This window comes from Silurus meridionalis, chromosome 27, assembly GCF_014805685.1.
Source record: "Silurus meridionalis isolate SWU-2019-XX chromosome 27, ASM1480568v1, whole genome shotgun sequence".
Lineage (NCBI taxonomy): Eukaryota > Metazoa > Chordata > Actinopteri > Siluriformes > Siluridae > Silurus > Silurus meridionalis.
This window is the reverse complement of record NC_060910.1, coordinates 8,541,237-8,562,809: the sequence shown is the minus strand read 5'-3', so window position 1 is coordinate 8,562,809 and position 21,573 is coordinate 8,541,237. Positions and strand designations below refer to the sequence as shown.

General features: G+C 38.1%; 3 protein-coding genes across 7 annotated transcripts; 1 reads left to right on the top strand and 2 right to left on the bottom strand.

Moving 5' to 3' along the window:
* Positions 1–5,773: 5,773 nt before the first annotated feature.
* mblac2 (metallo-beta-lactamase domain containing 2) lies at positions 5,774–12,860 on the bottom strand. The gene is made up of 2 exons (XM_046841623.1): positions 12,411–12,860; positions 5,774–10,202 (listed from the first exon to the last, which is right to left on the bottom strand). The coding sequence occupies exons 1-2, from the start codon at positions 12,850–12,852 to the stop codon at positions 9,814–9,816; spliced, it is 831 nt and encodes a 276-aa protein (XP_046697579.1). The 5' UTR covers positions 12,853–12,860; the 3' UTR covers positions 5,774–9,813.
* polr3g (polymerase (RNA) III (DNA directed) polypeptide G) lies at positions 12,836–17,168 on the top strand. 2 transcript variants are annotated; one of them, XM_046841626.1, is made up of 8 exons: positions 12,836–12,959; positions 13,219–13,338; positions 14,987–15,116; positions 15,361–15,429; positions 15,504–15,563; positions 15,635–15,696; positions 15,963–16,070; positions 16,976–17,168. In XM_046841626.1, the coding sequence occupies exons 2-8, from the start codon at positions 13,228–13,230 to the stop codon at positions 17,060–17,062; spliced, it is 627 nt and encodes a 208-aa protein (XP_046697582.1). In that variant the 5' UTR covers positions 12,836–12,959; positions 13,219–13,227; the 3' UTR covers positions 17,063–17,168. The 2 variants fall into 2 exon arrangements, with proteins under 2 accessions (XP_046697582.1, XP_046697581.1); XM_046841625.1 differs by lacking the exon at positions 12,836–12,959 and having other exon boundaries at positions 13,088–13,338.
* On the bottom strand, positions 17,169–21,028 carry lysmd3 (LysM, putative peptidoglycan-binding, domain containing 3). Of its 4 annotated transcripts, XM_046841620.1 has the most exons (4): positions 20,894–21,008; positions 19,773–19,803; positions 19,191–19,461; positions 17,169–18,791 (listed from the first exon to the last, which is right to left on the bottom strand). In XM_046841620.1, exons 3-4 carry the CDS (start codon positions 19,452–19,454, stop codon positions 18,126–18,128), a joined length of 930 nt encoding a protein of 309 aa, XP_046697576.1. In that variant the 5' UTR covers positions 19,455–19,461; positions 19,773–19,803; positions 20,894–21,008; the 3' UTR covers positions 17,169–18,125. The 4 variants fall into 4 exon arrangements, with proteins under 4 accessions (XP_046697576.1, XP_046697575.1, XP_046697577.1 ...); XM_046841619.1 differs by lacking the exon at positions 19,773–19,803 and having other exon boundaries at positions 20,894–21,028; XM_046841621.1 differs by lacking the exon at positions 19,773–19,803 and having other exon boundaries at positions 20,532–21,010.
* Between the last annotated feature and the right edge of the window lie 545 nt (positions 21,029–21,573).

Sequence of the window (21,573 nt, the reverse complement as noted above, 5' to 3'; positions counted from 1 at the left end):
ACAGATATATTTATAAGACAGATAAGACAAGTTTAAAGAAGTTTGAAGAAATTTCTCAGTAGACCTCCTATATAACTTTAGTTTGAACCTCAACATTTAATTATAGTAAGCTAATTTGAAAATGCATTTTCAGAAAGCATATGAAGTCAGTAGCATGGTGGTACAGTGGGGAGCATTGCCAGAATTTAACTCCAAGCTCTCCAGTCCAATCCTGAAGTTATGGATATTGTCCATGTGGAGTTTTGAGTCCATGTGTGTTTCTTCCAGGTTCTCCAGTTTCCACTCACCGCCCAAGAACATGCTAGGTGGATTGACTCCTGAATTGGATATGATTTAATGAGTGTGTGAAAGTGTGTGTGCATCCCACCCAGGGTGTATTCCTGTCTCACTGTGACCAGAATAAAGCAGCTCCTGAAGCAGCTCCATCCTGATGGATGGATGGATGGACAAAAAGAAAAAAAAAAAAGAAAAATATGAAATGACATTTTAAAAAGGCCCTATTACTTTTTGAACCACAAATTCAAAAGAAACCAATAGAAAATAAGGTGACGTGATGTCTGATGGTCAAAAGGCCGAAATGGTGTCATGAAGTTATAAAAATCAAAACAGGGAAATCCACAAGATGAAATTGTGGGCAGGCATTTTTCTTTCTTTCTTTCATTCTTTCTTTCTTTCTTTCTTTCTTTCTTTCTTTCTTTCTTTCTTTCTCTCTCTCTCTCTCTCTCTCTCTCTCTCTCTCTCTCTCTCTCTCTCTCTCTCTCTCTCTTTCTCTCTCTTTTTTCTTTATTTCCTCCAAGAAAGATTGGTAGTCTAATCCCTTAGTCTCATTGTTCAGTCGAGCCAGGCTCCAGCTGAGTGAAAATACTTTTCAACAGAGCAAAGAGCCTGATTTTAGAGTTTCTCTTGTCGGATACACTGCGCTTGGGTTACATTAGACAACATTGATAAATGGATTTTTTTTAACTGCTAACCAAGAAATCCGCATGACATAATTCAGCATTTTGTTATGACTCCAGTAATTGGCAGTAAACTCGCAGTCTGTCAGCTCAGTTCACTGAGTGGATATAATAACTGGCATTCCTCAGCAACATTTAAACACCATTTCACATTTAGTTGAAATTTTTGCACATGACTAGCCAAAACCAACTGCTCTCTGCTAAAATCAACAGATCAACAGGGGCCAAAAGGGGTGTTTACTTTTATGAACAATGCAGTCCTATTCAAGGTACCACCCGAGTAGGACCCAACAAAAATCACGTCGCATATAAATCACCTTCTTTTCTGACAACAATCACAGCCCCTCTATTCTACAGTGGGCTGATAGTATTGTCAGCCAAGATTTTGAGAAAACCTCCCGAGTGATGTCATTTCCTCTGCTGGAGGCGTTTTGACCAGACCGTCTCTACTGTAGACGCACTGTGGCTAGCCGTCTGTCTTTCATTCCCTCTTCAGTGTTTAATCCATAACACTTGTCGCATGGCATTAATCCAGTAAGTACCACTGACCAACCTGGCCCGGATTCAGCTGGCCTATAAAAACATTATTGGTCCATTTTAGGAGGATTCTGGTCTGCCTTGCTTCAGCCCCTAAATATACATCCATCATTTTTCTCGTCTTGTATAAGACCACAACATTCACCTACATAAGTTCTAAATCTTTAAATGATTTCCATATATATGCCTCATGAACTCTGAACAAAATGTGTTTTTTTTTATTCTTATTCTACAGCTTTTTGTGTGCACTGGAAAAGATTAGTTTGACATTCAAAAGAGGATCTATGCTTATATGCTTGATTGAGAACAGTTCATCTGTTTCCTCGCCACAAGAATTAATTAAAAAATTCACTGAATTAGTGTTAGAATTTGAATTTCATCTAATTAGTGCACATAAATGACTGTTTAATGAGTAATGACTTGTCTGGAGTCTGTCGAGCGCTCCCACTTACTCATCATAAAGTTTTCAAAGTTTCTAATCTCATTGTAAAGCTGCAGCAAGGTATTCTGGACATTTGAGTCCAGATTTTTGCCTTCTCTGGCAAAAAAAAAGCTGACTTTTTTTCAAACATGACTTTATGCATTTATGTCACAGGACTAATGAATCATTATTACAACCAATCAACAAACTAGCACTAGAGTCTCAAAGCACAACCCAAATGTTTCAGTCAAGAATTATTGATTGTGTTTCACGGTGGAGTTTTCCTCTCTCTTAGAAAATTAGTTTAGATGTGATTTTTGTTTTTGCAACATGACCTGAGGAGCTGGGTCAGATTACAGCTCGGTTACGGTCCTCTCACTCCAATATCCCCACCATGATTGACACTTCCCTCCTCTGCCTTCACCTTGGCCCCGTCCCACACTCGTCACGGCCGGCACCAGCGGGCACACCAGGCCTGTCAATTAGCAGCTAATGTAGGGTGCAGCTGTATGTCAAACAACGCTTTCCCTCGTGGCCGACCGTGCATCAAATGTCCATCTGTCTGCCTGCGGGATTGCGATGTCTTGTTACTGAAGAAGAACGGAAGGAAAAACAGCCAGTGGGAGAGAAGGACAGTCGAAGGGAGGCTGGCGGATTAGTCACTCGCTCTCTAACACTTGTCCTAACACACAGAGACATCACAGTTCAATTGTTTTCAGAGCTAAGCTTGTGTGAAAGGAATGATGAGCTTGGGTGTGTTGCATTTTCTTTGACCGACCGAAAACATAATGGGTTCTAGAAAATTCCAGAATGTTTTCATTTTGTAGCTGGTTTCTGTTCTGCAGGACTAGAAATGAACAAATCTTATTACAGATATCTATATCTATCTGTAACTGCATTAGAGCTAAGGCTCGGTCTGAACAGCTGATCAAACCAGTAGAAAGGAAATAGTTACTAAATGACTGCTACTATGTAACATGCAGACAGGTTTTTTTTTTTTCTTTCTTTCTTTTTAAGAAAATAACACAGTCATGAGGTGATTAGAAAATAAAATATTTAGACAAGTAATAAGGAAGCTTGAAAATACTTGCATACCAGTTTGACCTTCTGGGCCTGTGTTTTGGCAGCTGGGAGCTGGTCAGACTAAAGATTCTTAGACCAAATATTTAGCCAACTTTGTCCTGAATCACTCAGAAAAAGAACATAAACATTCGGAACATATTCACATTTATAAATTAAACTTCATTCCCCATACCTCTCTCACCTAAGATAACCAAAACCTCCCTGATTTCCCTCTGTTCCCCAAGTGCCTTTTCTCCCTGTAACATGATCATCATTTCATTCGAGCTCTATCACCTTTTAAAAATAACAGTAATTACCTCTCCGAAGGCAAAGCCAGACAAAGAGTACCCTAGATATAATTAGTCATCTGTCAACAGCCATCAGTTTCTCCTGACTGAGGAGCGTGTCAGACATTATACCTCTGAATTTCAACCCGATATGAGCTTGCCAAACGTACGCACTGCACTCACACTGCCAGGGCTGGAGTTTGCCAAAAAAATATTTGAGGAGTTTAATAAGAAAAGTATGCATGTCATACCCGATCAATCATTATTAGGGAATTGGGCTTGCGGTTATTGACGTGCAAGAAAAATTTTAGCTTTTTAAAAATGAGAAGCATGCCAGCTTACAAATGTGTGGAATTACAAGATGTGTGGTGGAGAGCCAAAACACTGCCTTTTGTTAAACAGCGGATTGTTTGATCACACTGCGAGCTCTACTAAAGGCTGGTTTGGGGGAAAAAATAGTCAATGTCACCCTCTTGTGGTGGTAAAGTGACAGTGCAATAAAGCCAAACATTTGCTAACTGTTCTTAATGAAACAAACCAACTAATCAAATACTTACTACATAAACACAACGCTGTCAAGACACCTGGCTTCTCCAACCATACTTGTATTTTTCCCCAAACTGTTACCATAAAGTTGGAATCACACTATTGTTTAGGATGTCTTTGGATGCGGTAGCATACATTTTCCTTTCACTTGAATTAGCAGATTCAAACCTTTTCCAGCATGACAATGCATCTATAAACAAAGCCAGCTCAGTGAAAATATGTTTTACATGCTTGGACTGAAAAATCTTAAGTGGCCTGCTATAGAGCTCTGATCTCAATACTACTGAACAACTTTGGGATGAATTGGAACGCTGAGGCACTCAAAGTCTTTTATCCCTAAATCAGTTTCTGACTTTACTAATGTCCAATATACTAGTATTTGTGTTAGTATTATTAATGTTATAAGTAGTAGTAGTAGAGGTAATCCTAAATACTGCAAATAAAAAATATATACCATTACATACATAATAGGGATGGTAAGATTCACTGATATGCATTGGTACATCGGCATAAAAGTTAAAAATGTGATGCATCGATTAAAAAAAAGTGTGAAACGGATCAAAGTTGGCATTTGTATTGTGATGCATCGTTTTTTTATTTTACATGTTTGCACTGGGAAACAAATATTTATTTATTTTTTGTATGTAATTATTAGTAAAAAAAGCTAAAAGGTTTTTCAAACTCGTTCTCTCAGCATCACTGCTGCTACAAGAATATGACGTATCACAACATTATGGAAACCGAGACATGTCCTAAGTGTCACATAGAATATAGATTAACATGGCAGAGGTAGAGCTGCATGTTCTTGGAGACAGAACAGGAAAGGATTTATGATTTGCTGTCTGCCTGAACCTAAGAAATAAAAGCAAACCATCTATACAATATTAAATTGCAGAGCATCATATTTTTCTAATATATCGTGTTGCATTGAAACGCATTGTGTTGAATCAAATCGAAATCGGATCGCTATGCATCAATAAATCGCATTGGACTTAATTATGGAGATGCACATCCCTAATACAAACTACATACCACTACAACACACCAAATATACCACAACATCCCACTACACAGCTGCACTTTATGGAACACTAAACATATTGCCCTGTTGAACAACCCTTGTTCTGTGTATTTATTGTACATTATAGTGCACTTGTCTTACACTGTTGTCTATTCACATGTACTTATGTAGTCTTGCATACTGTTTCAACACATATGATATATAAAGTAATTACTATAAAACCAATTATGACCCTTTATTAATAGTAGTGTTCTTTTTGTTATGTATTCTTATGTGTATGTGGATATATGTTTATGTATCATCACAAAAATATGTGGTTCTTCCCCATTCTGTTGCTACATAGTTGTAAGCCCAGGCCCAGAACTGCCATCAAGCAAACTCCATAAAGGCATTGGCTTACAAAGGGTTAGTTTGGAAAAACTTCAGTGTCCTACCCAGAGCCCTTACCTTAATCTCACTGAACATCTTTAGATAAACGGGTACTCTGACCACACCCCAGGCCTCCTTACACAAATTTACGAACATCACTATTGCTCTTAATAAATCCCGGGCACACTCCAAAATCTAACAGAAAGCCTTCCCAAAGCAGTTTAGGCTGTTATACCTTTAAGGAGGAAATACATGCAGAATTGGATGTTCAAAGAGCATATATGGGTGTGATGTGACGTGTATGCAAAATCTTGACCATATAATGAATTAGGAGGTTGGAACGCACCACCTATTTGCTAAAGTAATATCAGTAATATAATTTATTAGAAAGTAATCTGTGGTTACAAGTCAGCAGAGCACTAGCTGATATCTATTGATTGTTTTACTACTGTACTTAATTTAGCTTTTTGTTATTTTCTACATAAATCAATGTAAATGGTATATACTGTATGTATAAAATTAAACATGTAGTAGTAGTAAATGCTTGAATTGAAATAAATCACAAGTACAACAGTTCAGAATAGAAAGCCAGTACATTGTACATTGTTTAATCAGGTGCCTGCATATTTATCCAGCTGCAGTTACAGCAGTGTGAGGTATCCGTATCATCGGTGTGTTATAAAACTCAGAGGCACTATATATAGAGCGTACAGTATGGCTCTGCTCGAAACCCCGGATTTTATATAGGATTCCTGAGCAACAACACAATCCATATATACAAGTTTATCATTACCCCGTGTTAACACGACACACATCAGTTTCTCATCTGCATATCAGGGAATGCAAATGCCACACAATCTTAGGATTATGCCTTGCAATATGTTAGTTTGAGGTATAATACAACATTAAGAAGGCAGCATAAATGCATGAATCATTTCAGTCTCAATATGGCATGACATATACCCTGACATGTCCATACAAATGATCTGCATTGTTTTAAACCAGAGCCAGAAATAAAAATCATCACAAACATCACGATCAGCACATTATCTTTGCTAAACTTGGGTAACACATTAAGCTAAACTGGTTAGCAAAAGAGGTCAGCAAGGTATTTGCATGGTAAATGAGGAACGGTTGTCCTCTCTCTTTCTTATATAAATAAATAAAAAACTACGGCACACAAACCAAAAATGTGCAAACCAAAACCTATGAAGGCTGTCAAAATGATTTAATAATTTAATAGCATTATTAAACCATGACAGTTATAATCCATTCATAAGGCATTACACACATTTTTGTTATTATTTATGAAAATGCTTTACACCTTTTTGCAGTTACATAATGCATTAGAAAGTTTTTTTTACAGTTTACAGATAATACCCTTACATCATTATAAATGTAATTAAAATCCATAATAATAAATAACAAGTAAGAAAAAAAGAGAGAACAAAAAAAAAGAAAATACAATATACAATAATACAATATTGTGTAAAAACAGATATAATAAAGTGCAATGCATTATCATAAATAATAAAGCCCAATCTGCATTATGCCTTATAAGCTATTTTAACTATATAATGTAATGAATGCATGTAAAGATCATTGTAGATGTTATAAAGTGTCAGTGAAGTTTTTTGTGCTTGTAGACGGAAAAAGCAGTGCAGTTTCTGCATTGCTAACAAACATCTCATATGCATTAATGGAAAGTGAAAAAATATTATTAAATGCACAATGTGGACTTAAAAGAACACAAACAGCATTATATTCTTATTCATCAGCAAATGTGTGACTTGAGACTCATTCAAACTGTTAGTGTCTGTGTTTCATAAGTGCATGCAAACGTTTGGTTTGGCACGCAAAATGAATACAAAAGATCTACACATCTTATTCAGCTTTGTACTCAGCTTAAAGACCACCTAATCTCGATTTCAGATCACGTTTACTATTTATAAGGAACGTCCTCATTTACTGGGTTTTAGGGGAAATTTGGTTGGAAGATTTTCATCCTATCAAATTCACCATTGGAACCCAGTAACTTCACATATTATCCTTTCAATTACAATATACAGTATGCTCTTATTCAGAGAATGCTTTAACAGAAAACATTCATCTGGTGCATAAAATGTGTTCATATTAAGCTACATTTATTTATTTTTTAAACGTTTCACTTTACACTTAAATCCAAAGAAATTTGTTCGTTTTCATTTTCGAATCCTACGATAGAATCTTTAACACTTTTGCAACACTTTCTGGAATTTCCTTCCGTATTTGATGGCATCCAAATGGTCTAATATGCAGATGTGCTGCAGATGTTCTGGATTTGTAATTCTGTGAGATACTCAACTGACTTGGATTAAAGATGAACATGAGGCTCACGTTGATAAGTTCATGCCAATGGCAGCCTTTTTTATTTTTTTTCATGTAAGCTTTTTAAGTCACGAATTAGAATAGATGTTGTGTTGGATTCAGTTCATTCAATAGTTGCTATGGTGATGCGAATTGTGTCACCAACCACTTCGCATGCTGCAGGTTTTCAAGGCTTTTGCATATAGAAAGTCACTGTAGTGTACACTTGCAGCAGTATCAACTGTACATGGCACAAAAGCTATATTATGCTTTACTGTAGTATCTATAATCATTCAATATTTAACAGTTTGTGCTGATTTATTAATCGGATTAGCGGACCAGGGTTCCAAGAGTGCTCATTCTGTATTTTGAATAAACACACCAGGATGTTTCCACTTTCTAATTTACTATAGTAGTGGTAGTGACCTCAATAGCAGACATGGCGAATTATACGTTTTATTTTATGAATATATTTTAAGTCGAAAGTTGCATTATAAAGACCTACAGACGAAAATGAGAAGAAAGAAGGGAAACCACTTTTCACCAGAAGCATCTTTAACAGTACAAAGCGTTGTGTGCTAGCTAGCTGACATCCTATAAAGCAAATGTAGCATTTTGAGTACCTATTCTGCTAGCGGAAATAAGACATTCAAACATATTGTTTCTGAAAAGTCAGTTACTTTTATAGTTACAATTTCTTGTTTATAGAACGATTGCAGAAAAGCAATACTACACTTACAAACGTGTAATCATTAGTTATAACTTCACTCTTGCTTATGCAATATTGCTTAAATATATTGACAAGCCTACAGTTCCGTTTGGACGATGTTGTCTAAGTAGGTAATCCTGTTAAATGGGATTTTCTGACAGTGTTGGCTTTAAAGTGCTCTAGAGATAAGGTCTGTCCCAAGTGAAGAGCAGATTGAGGGCTTTTCTGGATTACATTCTGAAGAAATGAAATAAGGACACAAATTATACGAAAGAACTGTCTGGCCAGCCATCTTGTACAGTATACTTTAAATATACAATATAAATATTTGTAGGCCAAATGCTACTGATTTCTTAAAAATTAAATTAAACACCACCATAAAGAATCATAAAAAAACGACACTTAATCGTAAAAAATCTGCTACATAAAAAAGTGTTGATATGAAGCTTTCCGTGAGCATGGAATGAGTCTCCAGTATCAGCACTTTGTAATGGTCCAAATTCAAGTCATAAATTTGACAAACGAATACATAAAGAGAGGTTGACGGATCAACAGGTTATAGCTGTTTTGACGCAAGTAATAAGGGAAAACAACTTGTCTCACAACCCTAAAAGTACCTATAAGCATATTTAAAGTACGCCATGCCACCCTATAATAAATAAAAACTTGTTCGGATTGTCTTCCAAATTTTTTTACAAGAGAAAATAATTCGCCTTATCATATCTTTTGATTGCAAGTTTGAATCTTGACGATCCCACACTACATCCCTCACAGAACTGGCTGTGTCTAGGTGGGAATAGAGGGGTACTCAGTCTTCCCTGTCAATCACAGCGACACTAGCTATTCGTGAACGTATAATGTATGGGGAAGAGGGTGGACAGCATTTAATCCTCACTAACAGCAGTTCACTGACATCAAGTCTCAAAAGGAAGACCATGGAAAAAGCACCCTTCCTGGTCGATAGCTGTGTCATATGATAGGTAAGGCCTGATTGGTGTGGAAGACTAAAATTGGGGAGAACTGCCCTTTACATTGCATCACACCAGCCCATGATTGTTTATTTTCCTATAACAGCTCCCTCAGGAATTTTTTACTTGTTTAATAATGTATTGTGAAAAGCAAGATGGACGACTGTAGTTTTAGCAACATTTGCAAGAAAGCGTAAAAGTAATGACGTTTTAGTGTGGATAAAATGTGGTTTAAAGAAAAATGGCCTCAATAGATATGTTTTTGAACATAAAGAAATGTCAAACAGTAAATGTATCTCAATAATACTAAAACTTTAATTAGCATGGGGTGATAATCCATGCTACTCTGTAAAGAGCTTTTAAGCTAAAGACGTACTGGGATACCTGCCAGCTTTAGTCTTTACTCCTTAATTGTTTGGGTTTAGTGATGAACTGAAGAGTAGCTATGCCTTCTAATTGTCTTCATTTTAATTCCAGTTAGCTGAGTATCCAACAAACATTACATCCAACACTTACACCTCCGAATACAGATGATCCTTATTGCTTAGTGCTGAATTTGAGCTGCATATTGTTGCAGTATAGTTTTGATGACTAGAAACAGGCACAGCAGGAGTTGGAAGCTCGAAGTGCCAAGCTGGCTACAGACTTCACTGCACAGGTAGTCAACTTGTGGCAGGTTCCTACGCTGGAGATGTAGGTGGAGGCCAATCGGTGAAGCCTCTTGGCCCCAAAGGCATTATAGTGGCCCGGCATAATCTGCTCCACTTCCTCCTTATCCACCATCTCCATCAGCCTCTGGCAGCTACGCACATAGTCGCCGACAGCGCTGTAGGGCAGCCAGTCGATCATGGAGCCATCGTAGACCACGTCCCCACTGAACAGTAACTTGTTGTCCTTGTCATGGAGGCAGATGCTACCTCTGGAGTGGCCCGGCATGTGGAGCACCATTAGCTGCCGATCCCCGAGGTTGATGACATCACCTGAAAAAAAAAAAGGCGAGAGGAAATAGGGAATACAGCAACTGAATATGAGACTGCATTGCAGCACTGACACAGCATTACCTGTATTGACCAGAACACAAATTATTAGGAGAAATCAGGAGATTTAAAGGAACACAACAACAAACAGAGTTGATATACATTAATTGTAAGTAATAAAGGTATAAAAAAGACTGGAAAGATCCTGGAATATTGCTTAGGTGTTATAAGCATAACCTGGCCATTTTCTTGTGGTTTTTATTTGACAAATGCAGTCACTTGATTCAAGTTGCCAACACTCTATTCTAAGTTTAAATAAAGTTAATAAATTATTCTAATTTCACAAGACCATAAATTAAAAACCAAACATAAACGACTTGTTTCTGTGCAGGTTCTCCAATGTGCACCATAAATATGATTTTTGGTGATTGACTATGTTATAACTGCCCCTAGATCTGAATTAGTGTGCATGTGTTGCATATTAATGGACTGGCATTGCATTGAGGGTGTATTCCCACCTCACAGACTGTGTCCCAGGAATAGGTTTTTGATCAACCTTAGCCCTGACCAGGACAAAATGTTTATTAGAGATTCATTTATAAATGCAAAGATTACTTTGATTTTTGGGGGCTGTAAATTGAACCACTGTAGCTAAATAGAAAACAAAAACAAAAACCAAATCACCTGACTTTTATTCACAGATCCACTTTGAGTTGTATATTAATATCTCCAGTCAAACATGTCCCTTGGGTCCATTTCAGCACATCATTAACCTCAGATTCTGATACAATTACATTTCAACAATGACATGTCTGGGGAGTTGCTTTTCTGAAAATTTTGCTATCTAGTTTTGATAATACTTTTTGTCCAAATGATGCAGGCGGAAAGGCTTTTAAACCAGTGCATTAGATTTACTTCTATTAGCATTACTTCATTCTTCAGCATGGGATTACATCATAACAAAATCAGGCATGCTTTGTAACGTGCAGAGCTGAGGGTAATTGATTTAGTGACCATCCTGAAGTGTAATTGTATAACATCTCAATACAATTCAGACAGATAAAAAAAAAACACATTAGGCACTGGGCTTGGTTCTCTGACCACATCCATTCTCCTTTAATATTTCTGGAATTTAATTCAGTTCGATTCTTCCAAAGGGTGGTCAAGAGAAGCACCATTTAACTGTAGGAATGGTGAAACCACACCGAGATCAGACAGGAAAAAAAAAAAAAGGAAAACAATATGATACCTTCAGTCTCTCTTACAATGTTTTATACTAGGGTGGTATGGTGGCCCAGCAGGTAGCATTGCCAGTCTTACAACTTAAATCCTGTGTTATATGTACTGTTTGTCACCTCTGTATATTCTCAGTCCCTGGTGTCCTCACTACAGGGAGATGAGTATCCCTGAATTGCCTTAAGTGTGAAAGCATGGTGTTCTGAAATGAACCAGCATCTCATACAAAGTGTATTCCTGCCTTACAGTGTTCTTGTGAAAAGCTCAGAATCCACACCTTTCTGACCAGCATATCAGATGAGTGAATAAATGAATACACACTCCTGAGCAATATCAAATGGGCCATAGCCAAAATATTACACTTTTAATAAGCTTTGCAAGAATGAAATAAATGCTGTAGCTTTCATGCTACGTGGCAGGAAACTAGTGCCAATCGAGAAAAAAACAAAAAAACAAAATGTGCTCTTGACTAAAGCAAAAAGAAAGAAGGCTGGCACAAAAGGTCTCTGGGGTGCATGAGATTTGTTTCATGACCAATTATTTGTTATTGGGAACATTTACAGCTTAATATTTTGCCATTTGGGTGGCAGTTTTTTTTTTTTTTTTTTGGACTACAAGAATAATAGAGGGTTAGAAACTATGCAAAAAAAAATGCAAGCACTACATGACCTTATAGTGCATTAAAGTATTAATAATAATCATAATAATAATATTATTATGATTATTATTATGCAAGAACAATTATAGACCACCTATAAAAAATACAAATTTCCTATTTATATCAGAAGAAAAGCGTGTGTGAATGGGATCTATTTTCTCCTGACACACGCCCCTGGATTTCTGAATCATCTGCAGAGATGTGGGTGATGCTGGTCTGATGCTATTGGTTTTCTTCTCACTGCATCAGCACCGGAGGAAACACAGCTGAGTGAATATAACGCGCTGCACAGCCATGCACTACACTACACTACACACCTTCCTGTAGTATGTGAGTGGGCTGCACGGCTTTCACTCGGTACTGCCTGGCCGTCCAGCCCGGGGACGGAGTCTCCACGATCTCCCTGTCCGAGAGCCATGTCACCGCCTCGAAGTTGTCGCCGTTCGCCAGGGCATCGACCTCGGCTTCGTGCACGCCCACCTGTTGGAACTGGTGCAGGCCGCCGGCGTGGTCGAAGTGCACATGCGTCCCGATCGCCAGGAGCGGATTTTTACGCTTGGCGTCGTCTCCCAGCAGGCCCTTCGCGTTGATGTAGTCAGGCAGGCTGCGCAGGCCGAGGCCAGCGTCGATTAGCACGTCCTGGTGAGATCCGCGGATTAGCCAGATGTTCGCCCTGTTTCCCGATTCGTAGAAACGCTCCTGGATCCAAAACAAGCCGTTTTCGAGCGACTTGTGCGCGTACCAGTCGGTCGCGGACATCACAGTGCATGTAACGTGGATGACGCTACGAACCAAACCGAAATAAACGCGAGATTTTGAACCAGAAACCCTGCAGATCTTCGAAGCCAAACCCTTATACCACCTCGGTTAGTGGCGCTTGGTGGAAGCTGTCTTAGTGTGACGTCAACCGGTAGTGAAATGCTGATTGGTTGAAAATGACAACAGGCCCCACCCACACCGAGCACTGCAATATAAATACCCACCAGGCACTATTATGTTTGGCACGCAGACTCGTTGCATTTGTGTGGGTTTAGTGCTGTATAGAAGTAACCAGTTTTTTTTGTTTATTTTAAAACGTGCTATTATTTAGTATCAGCTGCTCTAACAAAAGGTTTTGTTGTTCAGAAGCGAAGTATGGCAGGTAAAGGCAGAGGTGTAGCAGCTTTTACATTCAACTTAGAGGCATTGGGTATCACCAGAGGATCCATGCCTGAGACTCAGCGTGGTCCACAACCTTTGTTTCCTGTGAGTTGTTAAAAAAAACCCGGATTTCCTCTGGGTATTATAAATGAACTGCACTTTAATATTCCAGAATTAGGAAAAACAGTATCTCACAACAGTGAGTACACCCCTCACATTTCAGCACCATTATACTATAATCTTCTCAAAGGACGAGACTAGAAATTAATAATATAAATGAAACTAGAATATATTTTGGAGTAGTCAATGTGCAGCTTGTACAGCAGTACACAGTTACTCTCCTCTGAAAATAGCTCAACATACAGCCATTGTTGTCCAAATAAGCTGGCAACAAAAGTGAATACACCCTAAGTGATAAAAGCTTAAGGTTGTGTAATCATGCAAAGGCATGTCCTATTCATCATGTTTTTGTCTGCTTGAGAAGACCATACAAATTTGTGTATTTTGTGTATCTTGTATTAGAGCAGTTCAAATCTGGTGCTTTGACTACAATTCTCTCATACTGACCACTGGATGTTTAACATGGCACCTCATGGCAAAGAACTCTCTGAGGATTTAAGAATTAGAATTGTTGCGCTCCACAAAGATGGCAGAGGCTACAAGATGATCAGTAACACCCTGAAACTGAGTTACAGTGCACATGCCCAGAGTCATACAGAGGTTTTCCAGGTTTTCCACTCGGAACAGACCTCAAAAGTGTTGATCCAAGAAGTTAAGTCCTCGTGCTGTGCATCAGGTGCAGACGCTGACATTAAAAAACAGACGCATGAGTTTAGAGGTTGCAGAAGCAGAAGGTCCGCTTGTCAGTGATCAGAACATACACAACACGCTGCAACAAGTCGGTTTGCATGGCCGTCGTCCCAGAAGGAAGCATCTTCTGAAGTTGCAAGCAGTGAAGTATGAAGACAACCTGTCCAAGAGCATGAATTACTGGAACCATGTCCTGTTGTCAGATGAGACTAAGATAAACTTGTTTGGCTCAGATGGTGTCCAGCATGTGTGGTGATGCCCTGATTAGTAGTACCAATACAATTGTGTCTTGCCTACAGTCATGCATGGTGGTGGTAGCATCATGGTCTGGGGCTGCATGAGTTCTGCTGGTACTGTGGAGCTGTGGTTCATTGAGGGAAACATTGATTCCAACATGTACTGTGACATTCTGAAGAACATGATGCCCTTCTTTAGAAACTGGGCCAAATGGCAGTCTTTCAACAGGAAAATGACCGCAAACACACCGTCAAGATGACAACTGAATTGCTGAAGGTGAAGGTGCTGGAGTGGCCAAGTATGACTCCAGACCTGAACCCGATTGAACACCTGTGGGGCATCTTCAAGCGGAAGCTGGAGGGGTGCCATGTGTCTAACCACCAGTAGTTCCATGATGTCATTATGGATGAGTGGAAGAGGATCCCAGCAACAATCTGTGCAGCTCTGGTGAATTCAATGCCCAGGAGGATTAAGGCAGTGCTAGATAACAATGGTGCTCACACTAAATATTGACAATTTGGACAGTTTTGACATGTTCACTTGTACTCACTTTTGTTGCCAGTTATTTAGACAATAATTGTTGTATTACTGTAGAGGACAGTAATTTAGTATTGTCCCTTGAGAACATGTAATAAAGTGGTTGCTATTATGTGCTATGTCCTATCTATCATTCTGCACTACTGAACTGTATTTTATTGTTCAACAGCAGATGGAGTTTAAACCTGTGCCTCTAAAGGCTGGTGAGGATGAAGACTACATGTTAGCTTTGAAACAAGAGATTAGGGGCAGAATGAAAGGTCTACCTTTCAATATAAAGCCCTGCGCAGGCAGGAGTGGTGAGTTGTGCATTCTTTTCTATTAAATCACATTAACACAATGCGCCATAGGCTTTCATTAGGAGCACTTCAGATTGCTCACTGGTCCACCTGCAGAGCACATTTGTTTTTGATTGGTGTGTACACCCATTAGGATATTATTTTCCATTTTCATTTTTGACAAGTGAAGAGCTCTAAAAAATAATTTTGAAAGAAATGAGGGAGAAAAGTCATGCTGCTTGGCTTTATTTTTATTTTTTTCCAGATGTGGAACGGTATAAAGAAAAATATGTAAAGGAATGCCAGAAAATTGAGGATGAAGAATGGACACCAGGTAGCATCTCTTATTATAAGTAGAGTTTATAACAGAATTTGTAATTACACGTTTAGTCTAAATCTTTTTTGCAGACTGGAACCGTCTTCCGAATGAGTTAATGCCCCAGAAGAAGAAAATAAGAAAGAAAACTGGTAAGCTGATGGACAAATACTTATTACAATGATTGCATGTCATTTCTAAATAAAACAAAATCATTTTTCAGATCCTAAAAAACCCAGCAAGCGTTCGAACAAAGATCAGGAGGCTTTGCTGTCTAAACTAGATGTAAGTGAAAAATCTTAGGATTCAAAAAAAGGATTAATACATTTTAGATTATTATACAGGTTCCAAATGGTTCCTTTTTGGTCAGGAAAAGCTTTTCATTTATTTCCCATACAGACGAGCTGTACAGTTCTATATTATTATTAATGCTTTAAGTAGCAAAAGCCTGAATTAATTTACATAATATTTAATATATTTTCAAATCGCAAGTCTTTAAACTCAAACTAAAATGTAATGAATTTGTTTTCTACACTTTTTTCTTCTTCAAGGAGCTTGAGAAGAAGGGTGATAAATCGGATGATGAAAAGGAAGGGAAAAAAGGTGAAGATGATGAGGAAGAAGTTGAAGGGGAAGAATATGATGAAGAGCTTGAAGAGGTAAAACAGTGGTTAATCTTAAAATGAAGAATTATTGGCTGTAATAACTCCAAATATGAGCAAAAATTATATATATATATATATATATATATATATATATATATATATATATATATATATATATATATATACATCATATTTACATATATTTATATATATATATATATATATATATATATATATATATATATATATATATATATATATATATATAAATCCATTAATAATTACAATAATAATTTGAGCTTTAAAATAAGATGAAATTTTTCTCAATATATATATTCAGATTTTTGCACATATCTGGAGTATGAGAGGTTATAATATATAACCTCTTTTTTTTTTTAAGCAAAAAGGGATATTAGAAAGTCAATGGCCTCTGAGTGCAATTAAAAATCGATGTATTTTTGTAGATAAAAAGTATATTAATGATATTGCTTCAAGTTTTTCCATTTTTTGGAAATGTGCTAATACATTTTTAGTTGATTAGAATGCAATAGCCACTGTTGGCCAGTACAAACCTTCCAAAAAAAGGGAGTAAAAAAATCCAAACCATTACAGTAAATCTACTTTGAAAAGTCTGTGATCGTTCATCCTCAAATGTATTCTTGAAAAATCTGATTTACCACTGTCCTCACTCACTTGCTCATTAGGAATAAACTTATAATGGTTAAACTTCTAGCCGCTAGACGTATTGGCACGAACATATAAATTCTTATTTTATAACCTATATATTTGTTTTTGCATGTATGTGATTTTGTTTTGGTAAAACTGTAACTGCTGTACCAGTTATGCTCATAAAGCGGAACTGCGATTCAGTATAAACGGATTTACCAGACTGTGTAATGAAGCAAACTGATCACTTGTGTAATGTCTCTGAGAAACTAAACTTGACATTCTTTTATCAGGAGAATGACTACATAGAGAACCACTTTGAAGATGGTGACGATTATGGAGCAGGCAGCGATGACAATATGGATGAAGCCACGTATTAATTTGGCTTACAGAGGATTTTGGCATTCAGAAGTGTAAATATGATTGGTGAAAAACATCCTATATATGTGAGCTTCATTAATTAAACACATTAAAAGTGCAAAAAGATATAGTAAAATATAATTATTTTATTTTTCAACCTGTAACTACATTCTTCAGGCCGAAGGCACATACTGCTCAAATTCATCATTTTACACAAATGGTCATGGTTAAAGAGATTACAACTTAGATTTCCACAAGTATTAAACAAGTTCACATCACTTTCTCAAGAGTCAAAAAGAGTTTCAGCATTGTAGCTGGCAAACAGACCTTTCAAGCAACATTTAATAGAAAGTAGGCAACATCAGTGTCAATACTGTTTTCAATTCGGACCATTTTCAAGAATAAATTAGTGTGTGTGTGTGTGTGTGTGTGTGTGTGTTCACTCACAACTGAGACAATTGTTAGGTTTAATAAGGTTTTGTCACATATGGAGTAAAATCTGTGCAAAAAGCATGACAGAAATTGCTTAAAGGACCGAGTCAGAAAGAGCTATTTCACACTCTGAGCCAGAGCACTTCCAACAGCACTATTAATGCCCACTTGTGCGGTTATGGCATGGCAGCTTGAGACTACAAAATGCATATTCATTTCATATTCGAAGGATGAATTCAATAGGATTTAACCAAACACCCATTTAATTTTTAAATCGCATTACATTTAAGAGATGATGGTGATAAGATCTAGATAAATTAAACCAGTTAGCTGCATTCCAACTGATTAACATGAAACTTATTGTAATTTTAAAAAATAATATGCTTGTCCCAATACAGCATTACAGTGTATCCGTATATTTCACTGAGGATACACTTTGTCTTCTTCAGAAGCTTTTGCAAGTAGTTAATTTTAGCCGTTATCTGCAAGTAGCACTTGATCAGAAAATCGCTATTTCACCCATAGTGAAGTGGTTCAAAAATATTGAACATGTCCATTTAAGGGCAAAATTTCTTACTACAAAAGTGGTTTTGTTAAGAAGTCCTTTGAAAAAAATCCACAAGCTATCACTGCAGTCCATGTCCTCCCTCTTTATGTTTTCTGTTCCTGTCTCGGAACAGATTCTAGATGTTTAACAGCTCGATATCCGACGGCATCTTGGGGAGGAGGAGCCTTAGTTTGTGGTAGAACTTTTGCACCAACAAAGTATGAGTGTGTAGACTCTGGCCTGATGGCCTCTGTTGTAGTGTGGTGGCTCACGTCCGCTTTCATCAGCACCTCATAGTAGAGCAGATAGAACACCGGTGTGACTATTCCCACCACAAGCATAATGGCTACCGCAGTCCACCATCTCATACCCCAGTCCGCGCCATAGTACGGGTCCTTCCTCACTGTCGATCTGCGCTCTGCCTCTCCCTGAGCAGGCTGCTGGGAGTTCAGTGAGGACACCACCTCGCTCAGACTGCTTCTGGGTGGGCTTGAGTATTTCACCAGAAGCTCAATATCCTTGTCCTTCTCCTGCAGGAAGCACTCCACGCTGTCTGTAGAGGAGGAAGAGGAGGGACAGGAATCTGCTGAAACCGTGCTCGGCGGGATCTCCAGGAGCCTGCGTACACCACTGGGCGAGCTCGATTTGAGAGGAGCCGTGTTGTGTGTTTCTGTGAACAAGCTAAACTTCTTCACAGGGATTTTGATGGATCTCAAGGCAAAGAAGTCCTGTTCTGTCAGGAGATTGTTGGCTCTCTTTAGATCAGTGACCTGAGACAATGAAACAAATCAAATTACTTACAGTCATCACAAGGGATGCAGCAATATCATTTATTCCAGACACAGTAAACATTTAATAACCTTCAATACTTGGTTATTGGTTCGTAGCAATCAGTAACCTACGTAGTTTTTACTCATTGGGACATCATGGGACATTCTTCAGCTCGTTATGAATGAATTAATTAATCTCCTGCATGCTCTCAAACACTCTTTTTAACATACTGTTCAAATGGTGGGTGTTATACATTTTTTGTATTGATATTAAGTCATTTCATCTTTATATTTTTTTTATACAGTTCACATTACATCCAACTAATTCCACCATCTGTATCTGCATGTACTTTATCTACAAAAAACAACATCAAAACATACACCGTAGTGCTGACTTACAGAGCAGAAATACTGAAGCGAAATGCTAATCAACGTGTCTCCTTCCTTAATGTCCCTCATCACGTAGACAATGTCGTCCTTCCGCTCTCTGGATGTACTGCGCCGAAGCCTTTCTCTTCCTCTGGGACGGAGCTCATTGCTCTCGCTGTCCTCCTCAGAGCATTCAGTCTCAGAATTGTTGCTGAAGATATAGGTGTGACCCCCGGTCGCAGGCTGCATCGTCGTAGCTGACTGGAAGCCATTATAATGGTTTCTTCCAGTCATTTTCTTCCTGTTTTTTTTGCAAAAGCATACAATGAATCAAGAGCAAGCAATAGACAACGGTCAAATTATGTATATGAGCACACAGTGCTGCTGAATTCTGTTTTAGTCAGGAGGTATTGATTTATTTTTTAAGGCTGCTCTGACGCTGTGTCCGCAGTAATCCCAATCATAAGTTTAGATTATTGTGCTCATTATTGTTCTTTACTAGTGCTTTTTTGTTGCATTTGTTGCACCGGGCATTGAGGATTAAAAAATGTACTCTTAAATTGTGAGCAATGAAATAAGAAATTAAAAAGAAAAAAAATTATTCTTAGTCACCTCTGCCTTCTTCAAACCAGGAGACGGAGCACTTCATGCAAAAAAAGAAATCTTTTCAGACCGGTTCTCAGTTCACGGTGCCATATGTATTGGTTATGCTGATATAGGATACACCCACATGTTTATCCAAAAGTGTAAAACATAACCTTCAAGCGTTTTGCAAGAGCAGATTCATTCATTTTGGGCTCTAAAAAAAACGTCGGAAAAGAACACGATGGGAAATATACTCAGCCTAACTCGGGTTATTAGTTGAATCTTGAATAAATATTCCAGCGATATGCAATATTGGTTTATGATTAGCTATTACTCATTTTTCTATGATGCATTCAAGTGTAAGGGCAATATAATCTATAGAAGAAACTGATAATCATGTCAACGTGCTATTCATAATATAGAAATAACACAGGGATTACACAGTAAATAACATGATTGAGTGTATTATCAACAGGTTTAAAGATAATTCATTATAAGGTATTTAGATATGACCTATGAAAATGATTAAATGATCACATCCTAAAACACCACGTAAACATTGAACACCTCAATCTTTCCTGATATCTGTCTGCCAGATGTTTGGCCACAATTAAGAGTATCTCTTACATCTTGTTTCTCGCCGATATCATTTTCTACAGGTCAAAAGGAAAATACACTTGGAATTAATAGGAGATGTACTGCACCATTTCAATGTCCCTGTTCAAAGTTCAGGCTGATGAGTTCCAGTTGGCGTCGTTATTAAAAGTGATAAACTAATAAAATTACCTTTCAGTTCAATAGGCTGTTGACGAAATCTAGGCAAGGCAGGTCCCTTTAGGTGATACAGCGCTACAGGCCCTCGAAACCTGGCTAACCAAGTTATCAGCGACCCTGTTAAAGTCATTCTATTTCCACACCGATCACCCGTTAAAAGAAATATGCATTCCCAAAACCTTTGGATCAAACAAAACGTGTTTATTCCCTTCTCCAAACCTGCTTTCACTACCCACAGCTAGCTAGCTAGCATTGTTAGCGTTCGATGGTTTCGCTTATTTTGTTCGCAGCAGGGTCGGTCAGATTTACTTCGACAATATGAAGTACAATATAAATAAGTGTTGTAAAATAAAGTAGTGAAAACCCCCGGATACCTGATACAGTCTGATGAATTCACCGTTTTTTCCGCTAAGCCATACTCCTCGCTAATTCAAAGAGCCGAATGTGTGTTTGTTTAGCTCACTAGCCATCTACGCCACGTCAACACAGTCCCTGCGTCATGACGTAGCCAACGGTGGGCGGGGCCGTGTAGGTGATGGCGCTCCGGTGTGTGCGTGGCGATAGTTGGAGTGGTGATGGAGAGACGAGTGCGGTTTCCAAACACTTCTCGTAAGAGAGATATATTGTAACACAGGAGACATCTGTCTCCATACCCCCCTGTCCTGTACATCTGCCTCTTTCACCCCAACTACATGCATGTTTTCACTTGCCACATCCATAAACCTCCTCTTTGGCCTTCCTCTTTTCCTCCCTCCTGGTGGCTTCATCCTCAGCATTCTTTTACCTGTATACCCCACGTCCCTCCTCTGCTCATGTCCAAACCATCTCAATCTCGCCTCCCTTTCCTTGTCTCCAAAACGTCCTATATGTGCTGTCCCTCTAATAAATTAATTTCTAATCCTGTCCATCCTCGTCACTCTTAACGAAAACCTCAACATCTTCAGCTCTGCCACCTCCAGCTCCACCTCCTGTCTTTTATTTATTGCCACTGTCTCTAAACCGTACAGCATCGCAGGTTATAAAAACTAAAAAAAAAAAATTTTAAGTTGTAAAC